Here is an 18916-nt window from a genome sequence, read left to right on the forward strand (position 1 = left end):
ATCACCAGAAGAATTTGTGCCTCCTTGCAACAGGCAAATTTAGTGCCAACAACCAAAAATTCATGCAAAATGCCTAACCCCTTACTCAGCATTATTTTTAATCCATGAAAAAAAAAAAAGCTACCAATTACTTTAAAGGGAAGAAAGAAAAGTTAAATTTAATTTTTGCTGCTAAGTTAAACTGACCCTTGGTAGAGTTTATGTGAGTATAATACTAAAACTTCTACCTGCTCATTTCCCAGCCCTGTGTTCTGGACCATCATGTTAAATTCACCAGCTTTACCTGATCTGAAGTAATTATAATTGAAGCAGAAGCAATTTCAGCCCATTAACATCAATCCACTCACAAAGCCCGCAGGAAACTCCCTGGGTGTGGCTGAAGTCTCTTGGTTCAGGCAAAATTAGTATTTGTGCATAAATATATGTATAGAAAAAATGCTTGGATGTGGTCAAAGGGGAAAATGACTCCTTACCATCTTTACTTAGAGGAGCTCTGTCATGTTCTGGGACCAACATGAACCAGGACCTGAATTAAAGACTCATTCCAATGGTGTTTTTCCCTTCCTAGCAGCCAACCTTCCTGTGCCCACCCCTAGCTGACCCACTCTGCACCACGCTGGCGGACCCACGGCTGCACACTGCTCTGCTATGGAGCGCGGCCAGCAGCTGCAGATTTCACTGCACAGCCAGCACAGCAGCTGCTGCCTTAATGGGTGCTGGCAGAGCACCAGTCCCTGGGGATCACTGTCTATCTGGCTCCACACAGTTTTAAATTCTCATGGGTACTACAGGCGTATTGGGTATTGCACTCTGAACTGAACATGCCCTGTTCTTGATCTCAAAGAATTACCATGGGACTGATTTATTTACCGTGATGATTTGTTACTCATACACATTTTCTACAAGCTTCTGCTGTGTTCTGTTTCTCAACTGTGAGTTACTAATTTATGATAGATTTATGCTGCTAGAGGGGGAAAAAAAAAAAGGTTTCAAGCTTGAAGAAGGTAGATTTAAATTAGATATAAGAAAAAGATCTTTTACAGTGAGGATGTGAGGCACTGGAACAGGTTGCCCAGAGATGTGGTTGATGCCCCATCCCAGAGACTTTCAAGGCGAGGCTGGATCAGGCCCTGGGCAACCTGATTGAGCTGTGTGTGTCCCTGTTATTGCAGGGGAACTGGACTAGATGGCCTTCAGAGGTTCCTTCCAACTATAAAGCTTCTGTGATTTTGTGATTCACATGTATAAGCCGTAACCAAACTGAGAAATGCAACTTTCCAGACTAAAGCTGCAGCATCATTGAAGGGCAACACAAAGTTAATGGCATGCTTGAAGAACGTGCCAGATTTGAAGACTACGCTGAAAGGCTGATAGATCCCAAATTTTACTTGCCATTTGTGATGTGGTTTTTGAAGCTGAGCACACTTACATTGCTTCCTCCCACTAAGCCATCTGTGCGTAGCCAGGCAACAACTCTGAAACATCAAGAGTTACGAAGGAAAGAAATTTGGAAAAGATTCAATCCTCATTTTTGGCATAAAAATCATCTGGGATCTGAGGAGAAGTCATCTATGTAGGAGGTAACTTGAAAAGATGCTGTTGAGAAAGGCATAACGCATTGCTACTTGAACAGAATTACGCACCCAGAACAAATAATTAAAAAAGAAGTCCCTTCCACAACACTTAAGTCTACATTTTAACCTAATACATTTGTGCAGTGTACTGGAAATGAAATCATCATGATGCCAGATGAATTCTTGATCACTTCACAATAAACTGGAAGGATGTCATGAGACAGTTTATCCTAAATGTACTAAAAATGATGATGTGGCAGTAATACATTTAAAAATATTTCCGTGCAATCAGAATTGCTCCATTGCTTTGTTTTAGATGTGGGATTTTCCTGCAAGTTTTTCTGCGATTTTCCTTAAAGGAACAGCAGACAGAGAGCATCCCACAGTTCAGTTTATAATGTTTGCTCTTCAGGAAGGATGAGGTTGGAGCCAGAGGCAGCCTTACACTTTAAGGAAGATAGTTTCTAGTTCTCCAAAGATCTTGAGAATTAATTTACAGAAGGAAAAACAGAAAGCACTAATAAGGTCCAAGATTCAATTACTGCAATTCAGGAATTCTTCCTATACAAATTGGTATGGGATCCTGCACTTCTGAATACACTGGAATACAAATTACAGAGGACGAACTCCTTCTAGCTGCTATGGATAATAGATTAAGATTATTTATATGATATGATGAAACTCAAGCCATCTATCTCAGCAACTGATCAACTCAGCTGGGAAAAAGATTAAGAATATTGGGAACACTGATGATACTGTAATTTATTTAACAATTGATACCGATGCTCATTGCTAAATACTACTTCCTTTCCCTTTGAAAGAAAAAACAAAAACAAAAAAACCTCTGTAACAAAACATTCCACTTTCACTGGAAAGTGGGTGGTGAAAACTGCCTGGCTGTACCCAATGGCAGCAGTATGCAATGGAAGTCTCTTCTTACACCTTCCAAGTCCTTCTGTCTGAAAATTCTTTACAAATCTTACAGCCAGTGACAAAGAAGACAAGGATTTTATTTTTAGATGCTGAACGAGCTTCGTGCACACACAGTTATGTAAGCCAAGCACTTGACAACTCCTCCCACGACATCACTCCTATTTGTGCCTTTCGCCTTGCTTACACACACTGCTCCTGTTTCCATAGGCACCTCAGGAAAGCATGCGTGCAGGTTTTGTTTTCTGGTTTTCTTTGACAACACTGTTTCAATAGCCAACTGAAATTCCAGGAAAGTACCAAAAAAGTAGTCTTGGGAACCCAAAATCCCAGCTTCAGGGAGGGAATCTGAAGGCAAACAAGCCCAGAGATGAATGAAAAAAAAAAAAAAAAGCAGACTTCTTCCTTAACCCCATTTTGTTCTTTTATGCCAGATCAAACTCGATCTCAATGGTTGCGTACCCCTGAAAAGTATGAGCTGCTGTAGTTCAAATCTAGTTCACTTCTGGTTTCATAAAACTATCAGATCCAAACTCCATAAATATTTACAGGGTTGTACTGGTCTCTAGGTTTGAAAACAGAAGCAAACGGGAAACCAGGAATAATATTAGAAAAGAAAAGCTTAGTTGGCAGCCATCAACGAAAAGATGAGTAGCTGTACTCACATGTAACTTTATACCACGACCCTAAATTAGGTTTATCAGTGTTCTTAACAACGTCATACAGGAAGAAGCAGCACATACACACACTATTAAGTGACAAGCAATAAAATCCTGAGATCAGCAGAAAATAAATTAATGAATTCAGACTTGGGGTAAGCAAGCCTAATTACCAATACAGTCTGGACATATCATCATCACTGTCCAACATGAGAAACATTATCATAAACATGAGGAGACTTTATTGAGCCTAACCCCTGAAAGGGAATAAATTCTAATCACACTTCAGTCATGGAGGCATTTACAAGTAATTTCTAGGAACTTCATTATTGAATCTGATAATCTGAGCTTACAAAATTCTTTAATGTATTTATTCCCACTGCCATGCAAGACGGGAGTTTTTCAGGCCTTTAATCACAGATAAAGAACTGAGTCGCAGAAGCCGCCAATCACACATAAAACAGATCTGGGAAACAAATTTCCCAGGTCTTAACTCTGGCAAGTCTTTTTAACATGCTTTGCCTTCATGACAGCTCTTAAGTGGTAATTACATAACGCTGAGACCTACCTCAATATTGTGTCAGATCTGAGCACCAAAGAAACAGGTTGCACAAAAATTACTGTCCAACCACAAAACTGCTTATTCACACAGCTTGAGTACAATATTAGTGCAGATAATATCAACAGCTTGCAACTGCAAATATTGTGCAAGGTATCAAATGCAAGCAATTTATAGTGCTATACTACTCACAAGTAAAATTATGCAAGAACACCAAGCAAAACATTTTAAGAGGAAACAGAAGTAGCTCACACATTGTGAGCATGGCTTAGGGATTATATTAAACTCCAGATAATCCTGACATTGCAGGGAATTGTAGAGGTTAAAACACAATAAATATATTTTCCTGGTGACAGAAACAGTTTTGTCAGAAGAGAGGAAAACAGGAGGTCCAATGCACTGACAGGCACGGAGCATGCAGGCAGTTGCTCTCTGGTACACCAGTAGGACAGCTGTGTTTTCCTAGGCTGCATCCTAATTGCAGTTACAGGTCAGAGCTCCTCCCATCCCTGCTGTTTCCATGAGGATGGAACATCCTGGAAACAAAGGGACTGTGAAATTAAAGAAAAGAGGTAACACAGTTCTTTCTCACCCCTTCCTCTTTCAGGGTTCCAGAGGGGCCAAGGGAGGGTGGAAGGGAACTGGAAACCTCTGCCCCATGAAAAGAGAGAGAAGCTGCATGCAGCTTCTATGGTGCAACTCCACGGGTGTAAAGGGTGAGAAAGAAACTGGATGTGAGAAGATGAATGCCAACATAAACAGGCAGAGAAAGTACATGTGTGAACATGCTTACACAAAGAAAGTACTGCAGTAATCCTGATACAGGTCTGCAAGTTGCCAAGCTGCCAGAGGTTTCTACTGGAGTTCAGACCAGATTATCTTTAACTCATGTGGAAACCATGCTGTGAGGATCTTTACCTCCCTCTTCCATACTCCCTTGAGCATAGCTAGATTTAAGCTCATTTCACCACTCTGTGTCAAGACGTGAATGAGAACCCTGGCAAGCCAGGAAAAGGATGCTAAGAACTGAACATGAATGTGGAGCTCGTTAAAAATCATTTGAAAAACAAAGAGAAGAGTCTCTTCCTAAGTAGGCGAGACAAAAATGTAGCATCTGATTTATTCTATGCATAATCCACCAGCTGAAAACTTATCTTCTCAACTATAGAACTATTTCATGTCACCAGTTTGCTGTGTTTGAAGTGAGGTTTATTTAAAATCTCTGGCCTTTTGTTCACATATATCAACGGCAGTTTACATTTATGAACATGTTACATCTGCTTTAGCATACAGACTAGCTTTGAAACAAAGATTTACATTGTTAGTCTGCACATATGTCACAGAGATGAAAGTTGGTTCAACTAGCAATTCATGCTATTATCATCAATTTAAATCCTTATCACCAATGCTGGAGTTGATATGTCATTTAATACTTAAGTCTTGCTTACTCTGGACATTCTATTACAATCATCCAGCCTTAAAGCTATGACAAAACTTACTATTTCCTTCCTATTATTTTCCTTCCTTAACTCTACAGTTCTTGTTAGACAAAGCAGCAAAAGTCAGCTTCAATGGCAACAGCTGACAGCAGCACTACTTCTGCCCTTCCATTGAGCGAGACACTGACAACAGCACAAGCACAAACTGTGGGCCATCAGACACCCCACCTGTTTCCCTGGTAACACTCTGAGATCTACAAGAACTGATTGCACAAAGCAGAAGGAAACTCAGAAGTATCACGTCTGCACGTCAGCGTTGTGTTACTACTACGTTTGCAGAGATCTAAACCACAAGCAAATGGGAACAGAGCACAGATTTATCCTTCTAAGTCTGATCAGAAACGTATAGAAGTCATAGTTTAGCAGAGCTGAGGTCCAGTTTTTATTATGAACTGCAAACCTATGAAACAAACAAAAAAAATTTGTCATGAATAAAAATGTGCTAATTATTTTTTTCATTTTACTGCCATCTCCTCATCATTGCATGATATATGCTGTGCAGATGGGTCTTGCTCATTTTCTCTTTCATCTTTTTAATTAAAATAAAATAATTCTTTCCACATGCAATTGCCTATGCTGTGTATCACTCCTAATGAACATGATTAGCAACAGAAAACCAAGATGCTGCTGACATGCACTAGCTTCTCACACAGTGCAATATGTTTATGACTCTCATTGTTTCTTTGGAGTCTCTACTGACTGGTCTTAAATGTAACAGTGTGAAAAACTTTTACAGCTCACTTTTTATTTTTGAGCTGCCTTGAGGATCATAAAACAGAAAACTCAGTGCAGTCACCGCCACTGCAGCGCCAAGCAGGAATTCATCTCAGCACAGAATCCACATTTGACCATCCATCAACAGTTTGTAGAAATTGCAAACTCAAAACAATACATGCTGGGGTCTAAGAAAAAAAAATGGACAGTATGTTCCTATACTCATTTTCAAAGAGCAGTGAAACAGACATATTTTGAGCGACTCTGTTTGTAGAAGGATGATCTACAAGTGAAGGTCAATTTCTGATTCTTCTAGAGTAGAATATAGTGAACAGAGCACATTTTTACAAGAAGTTACAAATTTGCGTTCACCCGTATTTTTTATAGCTTTTGGAAAGAAATATGTAGGACTGGATTAAAAATAAGTTGCATTCTTTTACCCATCCTCTTTTTCATCGTAAGAACACTGGTACCATTTAATTTACTTGTTGCACTCTTTCCACAAATTCAATCAGCTTGTCCTCTTTAACTGAACGGGTACCATTCAGTAAGATACAACTCTGCAGTAAGCTTTCTCAAAAGCCAGAAAATCCCTAATAAACAATAAAACAAGGAAATGGTCAACAGGTTCTTACCTTCAACTAGTACAGATCATTCAGGAGGCAAAAAAAGACATCATAACAAACGTAGCAATTAATTTGGAATCATAGAATCATTAAGGTTGGAAAAGACCGCTAAGATCAACTAGTCCAACTGCTGAACCAATCCCACCATGTCCACTAAACCATGTCACTCAGTGCCACAGGTAAAATCTCCAAAGGATGGTGACTCCACCACTTCTCCGGGAAGCCTCACCACTTTTTATGAGAAGAGATTGTTTCCTAATATCTAACCTAAATACTTAAGATGCTTAGATAATCTAAAATAACAAAAACAGAAAATTCAGGTTAGCAATAAGCTAGTGCTTGAACAGTCATGGATTACCCTTCAGTTCTTCTGTGAGAAAGCACAATTATCCACGGTACTCAATCAGGCGCGGGTGGTTTTTAGAAAAAATGTAGTCTCTAATAGATCCCTTCCTGACAGATTGTGCTCTCAGCACAGCATATTTTATTGGTGAGAAAACCAAGGTGCAGAACACCAAGACATACCCATGAACAAAAAACTAAATCCATGACAGAGCAAATAATAAAATCCAAGATCCCTTAAAATTCAGGAGCCTTTAAAATGTTCATTCTTCCAGGACCATAATAAGCAGGTTACCTGTAACCATCCTGGACAAAAGAAAAAAAGAAGAAAAACCGAAAGGGAAAACAAAGCAAATCAAACTAATAGGTCAGATGTGAATGTTGAATCCATCACTTTCAGTAGTTTAGACAGAAGAGGCAAAAACAATGCATGTATCAACAGAATTGTCTGGAAGAATAGAATTCAGTAATTGACATAAAGTACTGAAGATGTGTAGTTAAATGTCTCTTCTTTCGAGCTTTTCAACCATTTATTACCTCAGTTTATCCCCATATTACACAATCCCTTTGCCAAGTTCCTTTTGGGTTCAGTTTTGATTTTCCACACTAAGCAACTTCACCGAGCATTATAGCATTTATTGTATCTTACTGTAAAAACAAATCAAATGTTCTCATAACCACCTAAAACACACTTCAAATACCAATTACTGAAATACGTCATACAAGACAATTCTTCCAGTAAAGTAAACTGAAATAAATCAAAATCAAGAATATATAACTTTCTGTTAATGATGACAATATTGTTTTTTTTCCCATATTAATTCAACTTCTCAGCACTATAAGTGGGTCTCAGCTTCTTCACATGATCCAACACTATTAAAGGGATTGGAAAATAGAGTAAGCAACAGCCTTGCTGGAACAGAATGTGGATTCAGTGGGAAGAACTTCATCTTGCAACCTGCAAATGGTTCAGTTGATGAAAATTAACACAATAGACCTCTTAGGCACACAGAGTTAAGGCAATGATTCTGCTTGGGATGCCAGAGGCTCATCCTCACAGGCTTTCAAATAAGACTAACTCCAATAGAGGGAACAAGACTCGACCTGATCTGTTCAAAGAAAAAAGATTCCATAAACATGCTGTTTTTTCTGTCTGTAGGAAATAAAAAGTGAAACGTTTTGTGCTTTAAATATTGTTACAGGGAACAAACACAAGTTATAACTTTACTCCACTACAAAGCGTACTAAGTTCTATACAAACACAAGAACTCAGCCAAACAGCTGAGGCTTCAATCTTTCTCTGTGTTTGTAACTAAAAGAGTTTGATTTTGGTGCTAGGGGAGAATATCAGAAATAAGGCAAAAGCATCAAAGACAGAAAGAGCATAATAGATCAGGCTAAGAAAAATGTTTTGCTTTCCCCTCACACACCCTTAGGTCACACAGTATCCCCTGGAAAATGACAAGAAAGCTTAAAAAGAGATGAACTGAACAACCCCTAAATGGGTTCTCATCCAAAATTCTGAGACAAGAAATACTGTTACACAAAGCAGAACTGAGCAGAAAGCTGCAAATGTATAATTTTGCCACTAAAAAAGATGCTCACACAATGCCTTTTTTTCTATTTATAGCAGTACTGAAGCATGCTCTTGATTTATAGGTACTAAAAAAACTTTTCAACCTTTCACCAGTTGCATATTACAACCTACACAAAATAAATTAAAATTCATCTATTACTTTCTCCATAGCACCCACAGTAGTCTGTATCTTTATCCTATTCTTTCTTGCAGCATGGCAGACAGCTTAAAATGCCAATTGCATTTAACCAAGAACAGTGAGATAAACTTATGGTAGTTGCTTTCTCATACCAAGAATTTTGTTGGAGAAAAACATGCCACAATAAGAGAAATTTAATCAACAACCAGCAATCCTCACAAGCACACAACCAGAAACTATCAAGAATCCTTGCTGATCACAGCCATAACATGAGAGTTTCAACCTTACTTGTATTTAACCTAGAATACTGCAGATAAAAATGTTCCTTTCTCAGTTCTCCAGAAATAGAAGAGGTGACTCCTCATTATTTAATGCTTTTACACAGAATCATCACTACATCTCTCCAGTTCACATAAACTGGAAACAAGAGCTGAAATCACAGCTCTACAAGATTTCACCTCATGGGAACCCAGGATTTTGTCTGTAGCATCCCAAAATGCTACTGACCATTAGATGTTTAAGCTGTCTTGATAATAGATAGATTACAAGCACATTCTATGAGGCCACAGAAGTATCTTGGTATACTTCAAACTTTATGGCAATTAGGTCATATTTAATGCTTTGTCATCTGTGTTATTTTTTTATTTGATGACGACATAACCTTTGTCTTTGTAGTGCTGCACTATCAGTGAAGTTTCTGGCTATTTTGATAAGTGCAAATAAGCAACAGAGAACAATTACACACTCTTAACAGTCCTTTCTCTCTACAAGAGGACTATTTTCTCAGCTTCTTTTATCTTTAGCAGCCAAGAAAGCTAGAACAAAGGGGACACTGCTACAGAATAACTAATGCAATTAAGTGTCTCTTCAAACTTGTCTACACAGGCCTATTCAGGCAAGTCTGCATTTGGAGTAACAGCTAGTGCTAACAGCACCACAGGTGAAAAGCAAAACTATACTCTTCCCCTTTCATGAACGATCACCTTTGATTTAGTTGGATCATTTGGGATAAATGCTTGATTAAAATTGAGGGAAGATGTATTCATTTTTATAATTAATGTCCCTTCTATGCTTTTTAATTATTACCTTTTGATCCTTTCTAGTAGAAGACTGAATTAATTACATGATCAGAGCTTAGTAAGAGAACAGTCAGTTCTGCTTGCTTTTTATCTATTGAGCACCATTTAAACTAATGTTTGAAACAACACGTGATGTGCTAAGTCATTTATTTGTGATGTCACCACATGCTGTGAAATTCAAGCAGGTTCTACAAGATGGTTTGGATGAAGGTTTTTCTTTTTTCCCCCCTCATCTCCCACTTTTCCATCTGATATTGCTGACTGGGAAAGACTTGGTATATTCAGCAATGAAGCTGCTGCACAAAGTTGCACAACTGTTCCACCTACATGCTCCTACAAGAGAAACTCTGATTCTAATTAATATGCTCCCCTTATGCACTTTGTTCTTGGTGTCATGCATACAGAGGTGATAAATACTAATTTAAGTAGCCCTTAATGTTTTAAAGGCGTTACAAGAATAAAGACATCCTTAAAAATGAGACACATGTACCCATAAAAGTGTGAGGCCATTTGCAGAGGGAGGAGCAAGAAGGCTCAACACTGTCACTAAAAATAAGGAGGGTATTAAATGCTGCAGCTGTCCCTAAGATGGTTCTAAAACATAACTGTGAGAAAATTCATGAGGCAAAGAGCACAACAGAAATAAATGCAGTGTGAAAATTGCCCAAGCCAGCACTGAAAGCAATCTAAATTACAATCCGTTAACAGGGATCACTACCTAGATATATTAGATATGCTTACAAATACGATATTTAGACAAAATATATAAAAATAATTCTTTACACATAAAAGGCAAGCTACTGAGTAAACTTCTGAAACTCATCTCTCTTGAGGGTAGTTGGCAAGCTTATGGGAGGGATTAATGAGCACATCAAGAGACTGCAAACTTCAGAGTCAGAAGTCAATTTTGGAGAGAGGCTGGGAGAAAGTTACCTACTGGCAGATAGTTTCAAAAACATTCATTAAAGTTAACATTAAGTGTTGTTTTTTTGTTTTTTTTTTCCCCTGAAGAACTTGATACAGTGTTTGGAGGATACTACCCACTTCACAGAAATAACTTCTGCCCTCCAGTAACAATTGTATTCAGGCTCTTTTTCCACAGCAACAGGGTGGCTTGCCATCTTCACAGAAAAAAAAGAACTACTTGCTTTAGCTATGGAACGAGAACGTTTGCACAACCATGGGACAGCAAACCACACCAAAGCAAACCTTTTTGCATGTACGTACACATTCACGGCTTAAAACTCTAGAACTGCTTATGCTTTCATGCATAAAACCCTGAAATAGGACAAATACAAGTAATTCATTTTGCAAGGCAAGAGACTGTCTACCACTTTACGGACTCTTGGTTTACAAAGATTATTGTCATGTTACAGAACTCTTCACGTACCACGTGTTCAGTATTCCATTTTGTAGTCCGTTGCAATTGAAATATAGATTTTAACAACAACAACAAAAAAGTATAGAACAGCTGTCACTTACTTGGCTTAGAGTTAACAATAACATTTTCAGCAGAGTGCTGGGGTGGAAACCTGCAGTTCTCTCCTTGGCCCTCACTGCTCCCATATTCTATGACTTCCACTTGTCCCAGTGGTACGCTCCATTTTAATAAATACCTCTGGCCAGTTGTCACAGTGCCACTGCTTTCGTAGGAAGTGCTGGAAGATATATAAATCATTGCAGTGACAAATCACTGTGTTTTATAGCATCCTATTTGTTAACCTTTAAATCCACCGTTTATCAGCCTGAGTTCTGTGCACAACTTTAAGCAAATACACGCATCAGGATGACTTTTGTGACTAACTTCTGCTGTGAGTGCAAAGATCGGCTGTGCAGGTGCAAATAAACTTATTTACAGGCAACACAATACTACCAACAATAGATCCTCTATTCTGTTTATTCTATAACAAAACATCAATTACCATTTTTTAAGATCAACATGCACCTGAACACCTTAAGTGTTAGGACAATACTGTCATTCCACCTTTTCCTGATTCTTCTGTCTTTCAGGACAATACCTGCAATAGTGCCAAAAAGTAGTAACTGCTGCATAGAAAAGTCTGCATGGCAGGACCTTCAAGTGACCGCCAGAAGGAGGAAGGTCAAGGCAGCTTCCCAAAGACTGCCCAGCTAACATTTCAGCGGAGCCCTACAGGCCAGGATGCCCTTTGCAGCAGACTTTCTGCAATTGCTGTGGTTTCTGAGAGCCATCTACATGGGAGCTGCTGCTAACAGAGGTGTATATCACAACAAGCATTTCAGAGGAAACAGCATGCTTAAGAAGTTCACTTGAAATAGAAATGGCATTAACACTATTTTCCATTTGTTTCTTTCATTCCTCTCATTTCTTTATTCACACATTCAATCACATGTAGCAAACATCTACTATCAGGTACAAAAGAGGCTAAAGGAAACAAAAATGTTGGCTGAGATGGCTAAAATCTACAAGTTAAAAGCTTGGAAGAAATCAGCTTAGTGTATTTACTTGGAACAGTATCTGAATCCCAAGATTCAGCTAGTCAGCTACCTAATCACAACACAGTCACACTTTTGTTTCATTGAAGAGGCACATATGAACAGAAAAAACACAAGTGCCAGAAATTAGACAAATATTTACGAACTCCAGATCTAGTTCAAAAGAAAGAAAACAACAGCAGCACACAGCTGTTTAGCTGCTAGGAATAGTATCCATCTCATCCAACTCCTGCTTCTTAGAAGTTAGGTCTCCAGTTCAAGCCAGTCATCTAGACTACATATGAAGAAGGTTCTACAGGGGGTCATGAAATCTGTGTAAATACGTCTCTTGCCAGCTACAAAAAATTAGTTTGGAACCAATAGACCCCAGGCTCCTGGGATATCTGACTATTTCTATAAAGACTGACAAAAAGTGGTGAAGAAAATTGAGCTAATTCCACCAGTATGTGTAAAGTTTCTGAAGAAGTCTAAATCTCCAGGGGTGAATCTGTAGGCATGCATACATCAAGGAGTTCGAAAATGACTGATGCTCCACAAAATCAAAAGCTACATTCAATAACATGCATTTCTTTGGACCAAAAATTCTGGTCTGGATACTGGTATAATACATGAAATTTGGTAGATATCTCCTTCAGTCCCTAAAATGGTTGTGCATTTTCTGAAGCACAGTCATTAGAAGGTACTTCTTGCTCACTGACATGAGACCAAGCACTCACAGAAATCCAAAAATATGTACTGTATTTACACTTTGCTAATGAACTAAGATATCAATTCACGTTATCCTTAAGAAAAGCTGTAAGATTCAGTCTACAATTTCTCTGTCAGAATGTACCAACATATAAAGCTTTTTATGATACAAGCAAAATTGTGAGTATGACCTTGGCATGCATGGTGGTATATTAACAGTAATAGCTACTGCCAACTAAAACAGAAGGCATGGTGGAAAAATGCCTTCTTCAAAGTACCTCAGCTTTCAACCTTCAACGTTTGGTCTCAGAGATAAAAACCATTCCCCAGCTACAATTTCTTTAGCAAGTGTCAGGTTTTTTTTTTTTTTTCTGGCTACACACCATTAGCTTTGGTTCTTGTTCTGTTTTAATTTAGAAACTCCGTCCAGTTACAGATGTGCAACAGTGTGAATTTAAGGAATAAGAGAGAAAAAAAAAATCCTACTGCGGCTGCCTCCACTTCACTAAACACTAATGCACATGAGTGACTAAGCAGCACAGAACATCTTTATATGTAATTTCCAACTTATTTGATATAGGTATAGATATAAAACCTAGCTGTCTACTCATTACAATTAAGAGAAATCATCGGCCATAGCAAACACAAAAAAGCTTTTTCACTGTCATTTTTCCAGCTTAAGCTTTGGTGGCCATTTAAAACATAGGACTGAAGTCTTACCGCACGTTTACCGTTGCGCACATCAGCACATCGTTCAACATGAAAAGTCGCCGCTCTTTGGTTTTGATAATTTCTCCTTTGTCATTGTAAACTGTTTCCACCATATCATCAGTCCGTATGAGGTACCTGTTTCCACTGCTGAGTAGCTAGGTTTTAAAAACAATCAATTTTCCATATTATACGTATTATACACAATACCTAACATCCACTGCAAAAAAGATAAAAGAAAACACAACCATTTGCCATAGTAACATAAATGCTCCCAGGTGGGTTTGCCAAATAAATTATGCTTTTTTACTGATTTGATTTTTGTTTACAGATAAGTTTACAGCAGCAGTAACATATGCCCACAGAAGTATGGCCTGCAGGGGTCTGCTGTCTTTATAAGGAACATGCAATTCCCTCTGAAAGTCTTCCATACTGATAAAGGAGCCCTAGTGAGAAAAAAATCATAGCTTCCACAGCTCCTGTTGTTTCCCTCCCTCATTTCTTCTTTCACAGTGCATTTAAATGCTATGCACGGTTCCAGGCATCCCAAAGGGACATTACCCATGGGAGTGGGTGGAGAAAGAGTGCTTTTACCTTCTCTGTCTCCACTGGCTCTCAAAGTTAGCTAAGGAGTGCAGCTGACGTATTTCCACAGACTGCCAAGACTATGACATGTACAAAAGATGCACGACATATAAATTGTTCCTGCAATTTTCTTTCAAGTGCTGAGGCTCAACAATGTGTGCAAGAATGAACCAGTTCCTCACAGGTCAAAGACATCTCTGCAGCAGCCAAGAGAACGAAATGGTCTGTAACTCACTCGCTTCCTATCTATCCACACCCTTCCCTGCTTGTTTCACCATCTGGCACTGTTCCAAATTTGTATAAGCAAATATTAGGTCACAAGGCATATCTCTCAGTGTCCTCTCAGTACAGAATTTAACATGGTTTAGATCATTGGATAAAAGAAATCTGGGCCACGGCTTGAAGGGCATATTCCATGCCTTTAAATCCTTCAATCGTTTGTACATGATCATTAGTAGCTAATTCAAAAAGCAGGAGCGTAAGATCTAGAAAAGAAAGTAAAATCACAAAATCCATCCTGCAACACACATAGAATGCAAATACTCTTCCAATATGACAATAAATTCAGTCTCTCATTTTTGATAAATAGGTTAAGACAAGCATATTCTGTTTGACTGCTTTCTCTCCTTAAAACTACAAGACTACAAATCACAAACAAAAATACTCCTTGCACTCTTTTAGCACATCCTCATTACTCCAATCCAGAGTAAGTCCACAGCACAATCATCTGTAACTTCATTAAAGCAATAATTGAAGTACTAGGAAAGACAGAAGCAGCTACAATGCAAATAAGCATACATATTTTCACAGTACAGATATCCACTAACAATCTCAAAGAAAACTGTTCCTCCCCTCCCATCAAATACCTTCTATAGTTCTTTAAAGACTTTTCTTATGTATGATCCAGGTGTATGAGTGAAACAGACTGCGATGTTCCTTAAAACAATGAACACATTCCATAGCACACCCTGAACTGCTCCACAGTTGGAAGCACAGCTATATGAGGAACTGCACCTTCCTTTATACAGGAGTAACTCTGTAGTTCAGACCTGGAGATGACCCACATCTCACTTCTACCACTAGAACCCCACAGTATTAAGCACCACAGAAGAGCCCACAAGTATTCTTTCAGTGTCCATTCTAAAGCTTATTCAAGGCCAGAAGCTACTAACAACATTAAGTCTTTCACCACATGTTTCAAATACATTTCCTAACCTTGTTCAGGTAACGTTCGTTCATTGCTTTTGCTATTTGTTTTATTTCACAGCGCTGATCTGCATCCCTTTTTCTTTCATTCAGCTTCTCTGCTAGTGTCTCAAGTTCCGTAAGAGCCATCTGCAGGGGTAATCTGTCAGGATGTCCTTTATTTGTGTTCTTCAACATATCCTGAGGAGTAACGATAAAACAAACAAACCAAAAAGCAGGTTCAACTTCAAACTCAACTCTGAAAGGCTAGAGGATGTCCAATGGAATTGTACATTAATTTAATGCCACATTCTTTAAAGAATAAAACCAATAAATATCTAATGAATATTCAGACAGTGCTTTAGCTATTTTCCAAAATATCTTAATAGTTTCTAAAAGATACTGAATGGAGTTGCATACAGCTTATTTATAGAGAGAAAATAGAGAGAAGTAACCTGAAAACAAATGTAAAAACATCAAATGCAAAAGTAAGAAAACACAAGCTGCACATAATATTTAGTCATTTGAAAATCAGTATTATAATAAGTAGGCCTATAAGCAATTATTTAATATTAAACTTTTCTGATACTTTCTACTATAACATCTTTACAAATTATATAATATATATTATTATAAATATCTATAATATCTGTGCTATATTCCCTTTATTACTGTCATTATTCCTCACTAGTATATTGACAGCTTGCTCATCCCAATGTAGTAGACCACACTTATTCCATGGAGGTCACAACAGCTTCTAAAGAATCCTTCCCTTCTGTAGGCATACATTGGAACAATGCTCCTTTCATATAGCACTTAAAAGTCACAACACATTCACTACAACTTCGTACTATAGTAAACTCCATCTCTTCTGCTACCTTTAAACATTTGTCACGGCTACCTAGCTTCATGCTCCCACCACAACCACCTCTGAACCTCACCAGTAATTCCTGGACCTTCATCCCAAAGCTTGTGTGACACTGCAAACTCAGCACTCACTGTGTAGACATGTCATGGCCTGGAAGACCATGGGAACTGTGAATTCTGTCTGGCATTTTGCTTAAGCAGAAAGTAATACCACACCATTGCTACTAGTATTTTAAAGTGTTACTAACTAACCAACTGCTATGACCAAGTAGTACTTTCCAATTACAGCTTTCATGTGAAGGGACTTACAAGGCTTAGTAAGCCTAGCAGCCTACAGTATATCAAATGTACTGAGATTTTCCTGCAGTATGTGCAATCAGACTAAGTGATCAGTACATTATAGTGCACTGAAGTTCCCTTCTCTGTTATTTCCTCATGATCCAGTGATAGCTCCTACTGCAGCATGCTCCTCTCCAGCAGAAGACAGCTACCCAGAAAGCTCACAGGCAAGGCATGGAGAACACAACGAGAACATTCTTGGGTAAAATCTATTTGGTAAATATTCTTTACCTGCAATAGCAGAATGAACTGTGGGAAGCGCTGGATAGGTTTCATCATTAAACCATACAGTGTAATCCGATCAGGGCTTGACTCCTGGCACTGCTGCAATGCAAGAATGTCACAATGTTTACTTCCATAAGTGTATTTCCATCAGGCAGAGAATGAAAGGAAAATATGTTTTGAAAGTTCTTCAACATCATTATCATTCATTACGGCAGTACTGCAAAGATTCTCATTTTCATTTTAAAAAATATTTTTTAAAAAATCATTATTAAGATGATAGCATGGTCACTCAACTGAGATCTCCTCCCTAAAAAAGTACAGCTGGGATAGAACCCCACCAGCAAGGCAGCACATATACATATATATATATATACACACTGTTAGAGCACCTTCATGCTTTTCACATAACCAGCACCATGAAATGTCTGCTTAACATCAAGGACAATAAAGCAAATGTACTTGTTCAGGGTCTTAAATCTAAAATTCCTAAGTGATATATTGATTTATAGTCTAATTTACTGCTGTTGCACTGTTTCTTGGGACTGACACCAGAGAGTTGTAACAACCAATGTGTTTTTAAGAGAAAATCTAAGGAAAACATAATCACCTCAGTACTACAGAAACAAAAAGAGACTTTCACTTTCTTTATTAAAAGAAACTAAGGAAAAGAGCATCAATTTCTGTTTGGAAAGAAATATATCAGAATTTGTCATTTTGGTTATCAGGACTAGCAGATAAAAACAAAAAAATCAATTTACATGTGCAGAAGCCCTGTATATATAACTCACTCCAACATTTGGAAATATTCTGATTAGAATTACAAATGACCCAACCCAAGAAGAGTAGAAGAAACATTACAGTACAAAAACCAAACAACATTAAATGGTATAATGCTCCAATTCCTATTTATTTTCTATTTTTATTATCAGCCTCACAGCAATTTGTTTCCCTATTTATTTCCAAGGCACATACATATATTTTTTTTTGGTCCAGCCAGCAGCAGAGGAGATTCTGTCTCAAAGTCTATTAGTTGTAGGTGGGCAAAAGCAAAAGAAAGTAGAGAAATTTATTGTGTTCTCAGAGTTCAGTTGTGAGACCAGCTCTATGAACTACAGGTGCTGGTACTGACAAGGAGTGACACAAGGTAGTTACGCCACTGCTGGAACTGACAGCCTAAGAGCCTTGCAGTGGATTCTGCCTATCCTCTGTAGGGTATCATCCCTAAGGCTTCCCAGCAGTTCTGCTGCATGTGGCAGGCTTTCAATAAACATTACTGGAAGCACCACAATTATTAGGATAATAAGCATTCTGTACAAATGCTTTCAATTTCACCTTCCCAGATTGCAGAAAAAATTATATATATATTTTTTTTTCAAAATAATAGGAATTTAATCTGGAACAGAAGTATAGTTGTATGACTCTGCACAACATAATAAGGAGGTCAGACATAAAATAAATCCCAAATAAGAGGATTCAAATGTTGAACTATTCTTTGAAGGTCACCTGGCATGAAGGAATTCCAATCTTTTGTCAAGTACAGTCATACAAAGACCAGTCAGTAAACTGATCTGAACAAAAACAAACACACTCTGCACTTCGAAATACATGAAAGATCTAAAATTATGTTATCATCCTGAAAATACAGTAGTGAGATCTAAAATTATGTTATCGTCCTGAAAATACAGTAGTGAAATAATAACTCACCTTTAAGAAATCTAGAAAGGCAGGTTTGGTGGCACATGTTTTCTTCAGAATCCCCACTGCTGTACTGAAGTTGTTTACATATTCACTGTATGCATCCAATACCATCGACTTCGAAAACTAAAGACATAAGCAGGTAAAACTTATAAACTATAAACTTATAAGCCCAAAAGACATCTGAAAGCTGACATTATTATTTAGAGCCCTGACAGATTAAGGACTCATTTTGTTAGGTGCTGAAGGCTTTTGCGTGGCTTAGTGCTGCATCTACAGAAATACTGATGATGCCTAAAATAACTTTTCCACAAAACACAGGCTGGAGATCTAACGATGTAGCAGCTGTGAATTACAAAAATGTAAATTTACAGAAATAGCATCATCATCTTAGCTACAATACTAGGGCATGAGAACTGAATAATCAAGAGGCCTCCAAGTGAGAGTCAAAGC

The 18916-nt window shown here is 38.0% G+C and overlaps 1 protein-coding gene across 9 annotated transcripts in view; it reads right to left on the minus strand.

The window, feature by feature from the left end:
* The window catches only part of ARHGEF10 (Rho guanine nucleotide exchange factor 10), a 115823-nt gene that overhangs the window by 44936 nt on the left and 51971 nt on the right, over positions 1-18916 (minus strand). For 7 of the 9 annotated variants that reach the window (XM_090136310.1, XM_090136308.1, XM_090136305.1 and 4 more), the window contains 5 exons: positions 18473-18589; positions 16775-16867; positions 15368-15538; positions 13580-13725; positions 11180-11355 (listed from right to left, as the gene is read on the minus strand). In XM_090136310.1, the coding sequence (XP_089992436.1) occupies positions 11180-11355; positions 13580-13725; positions 15368-15538; positions 16775-16867; positions 18473-18589 (703 nt within the window). The remainder of the gene's footprint in view (positions 1-11179; positions 11356-13579; positions 13726-15367; positions 15539-16774; positions 16868-18472; positions 18590-18916) is intronic. The other 2 variants (XM_090136309.1, XM_090136306.1) reach the window with 1 other exon arrangement.

Source organism: Phasianus colchicus, chromosome 2 (genome assembly GCF_987193195.1).
Source record: "Phasianus colchicus chromosome 2, bPhaCol1.hap1.1, whole genome shotgun sequence".
NCBI lineage: Eukaryota > Metazoa > Chordata > Aves > Galliformes > Phasianidae > Phasianus > Phasianus colchicus.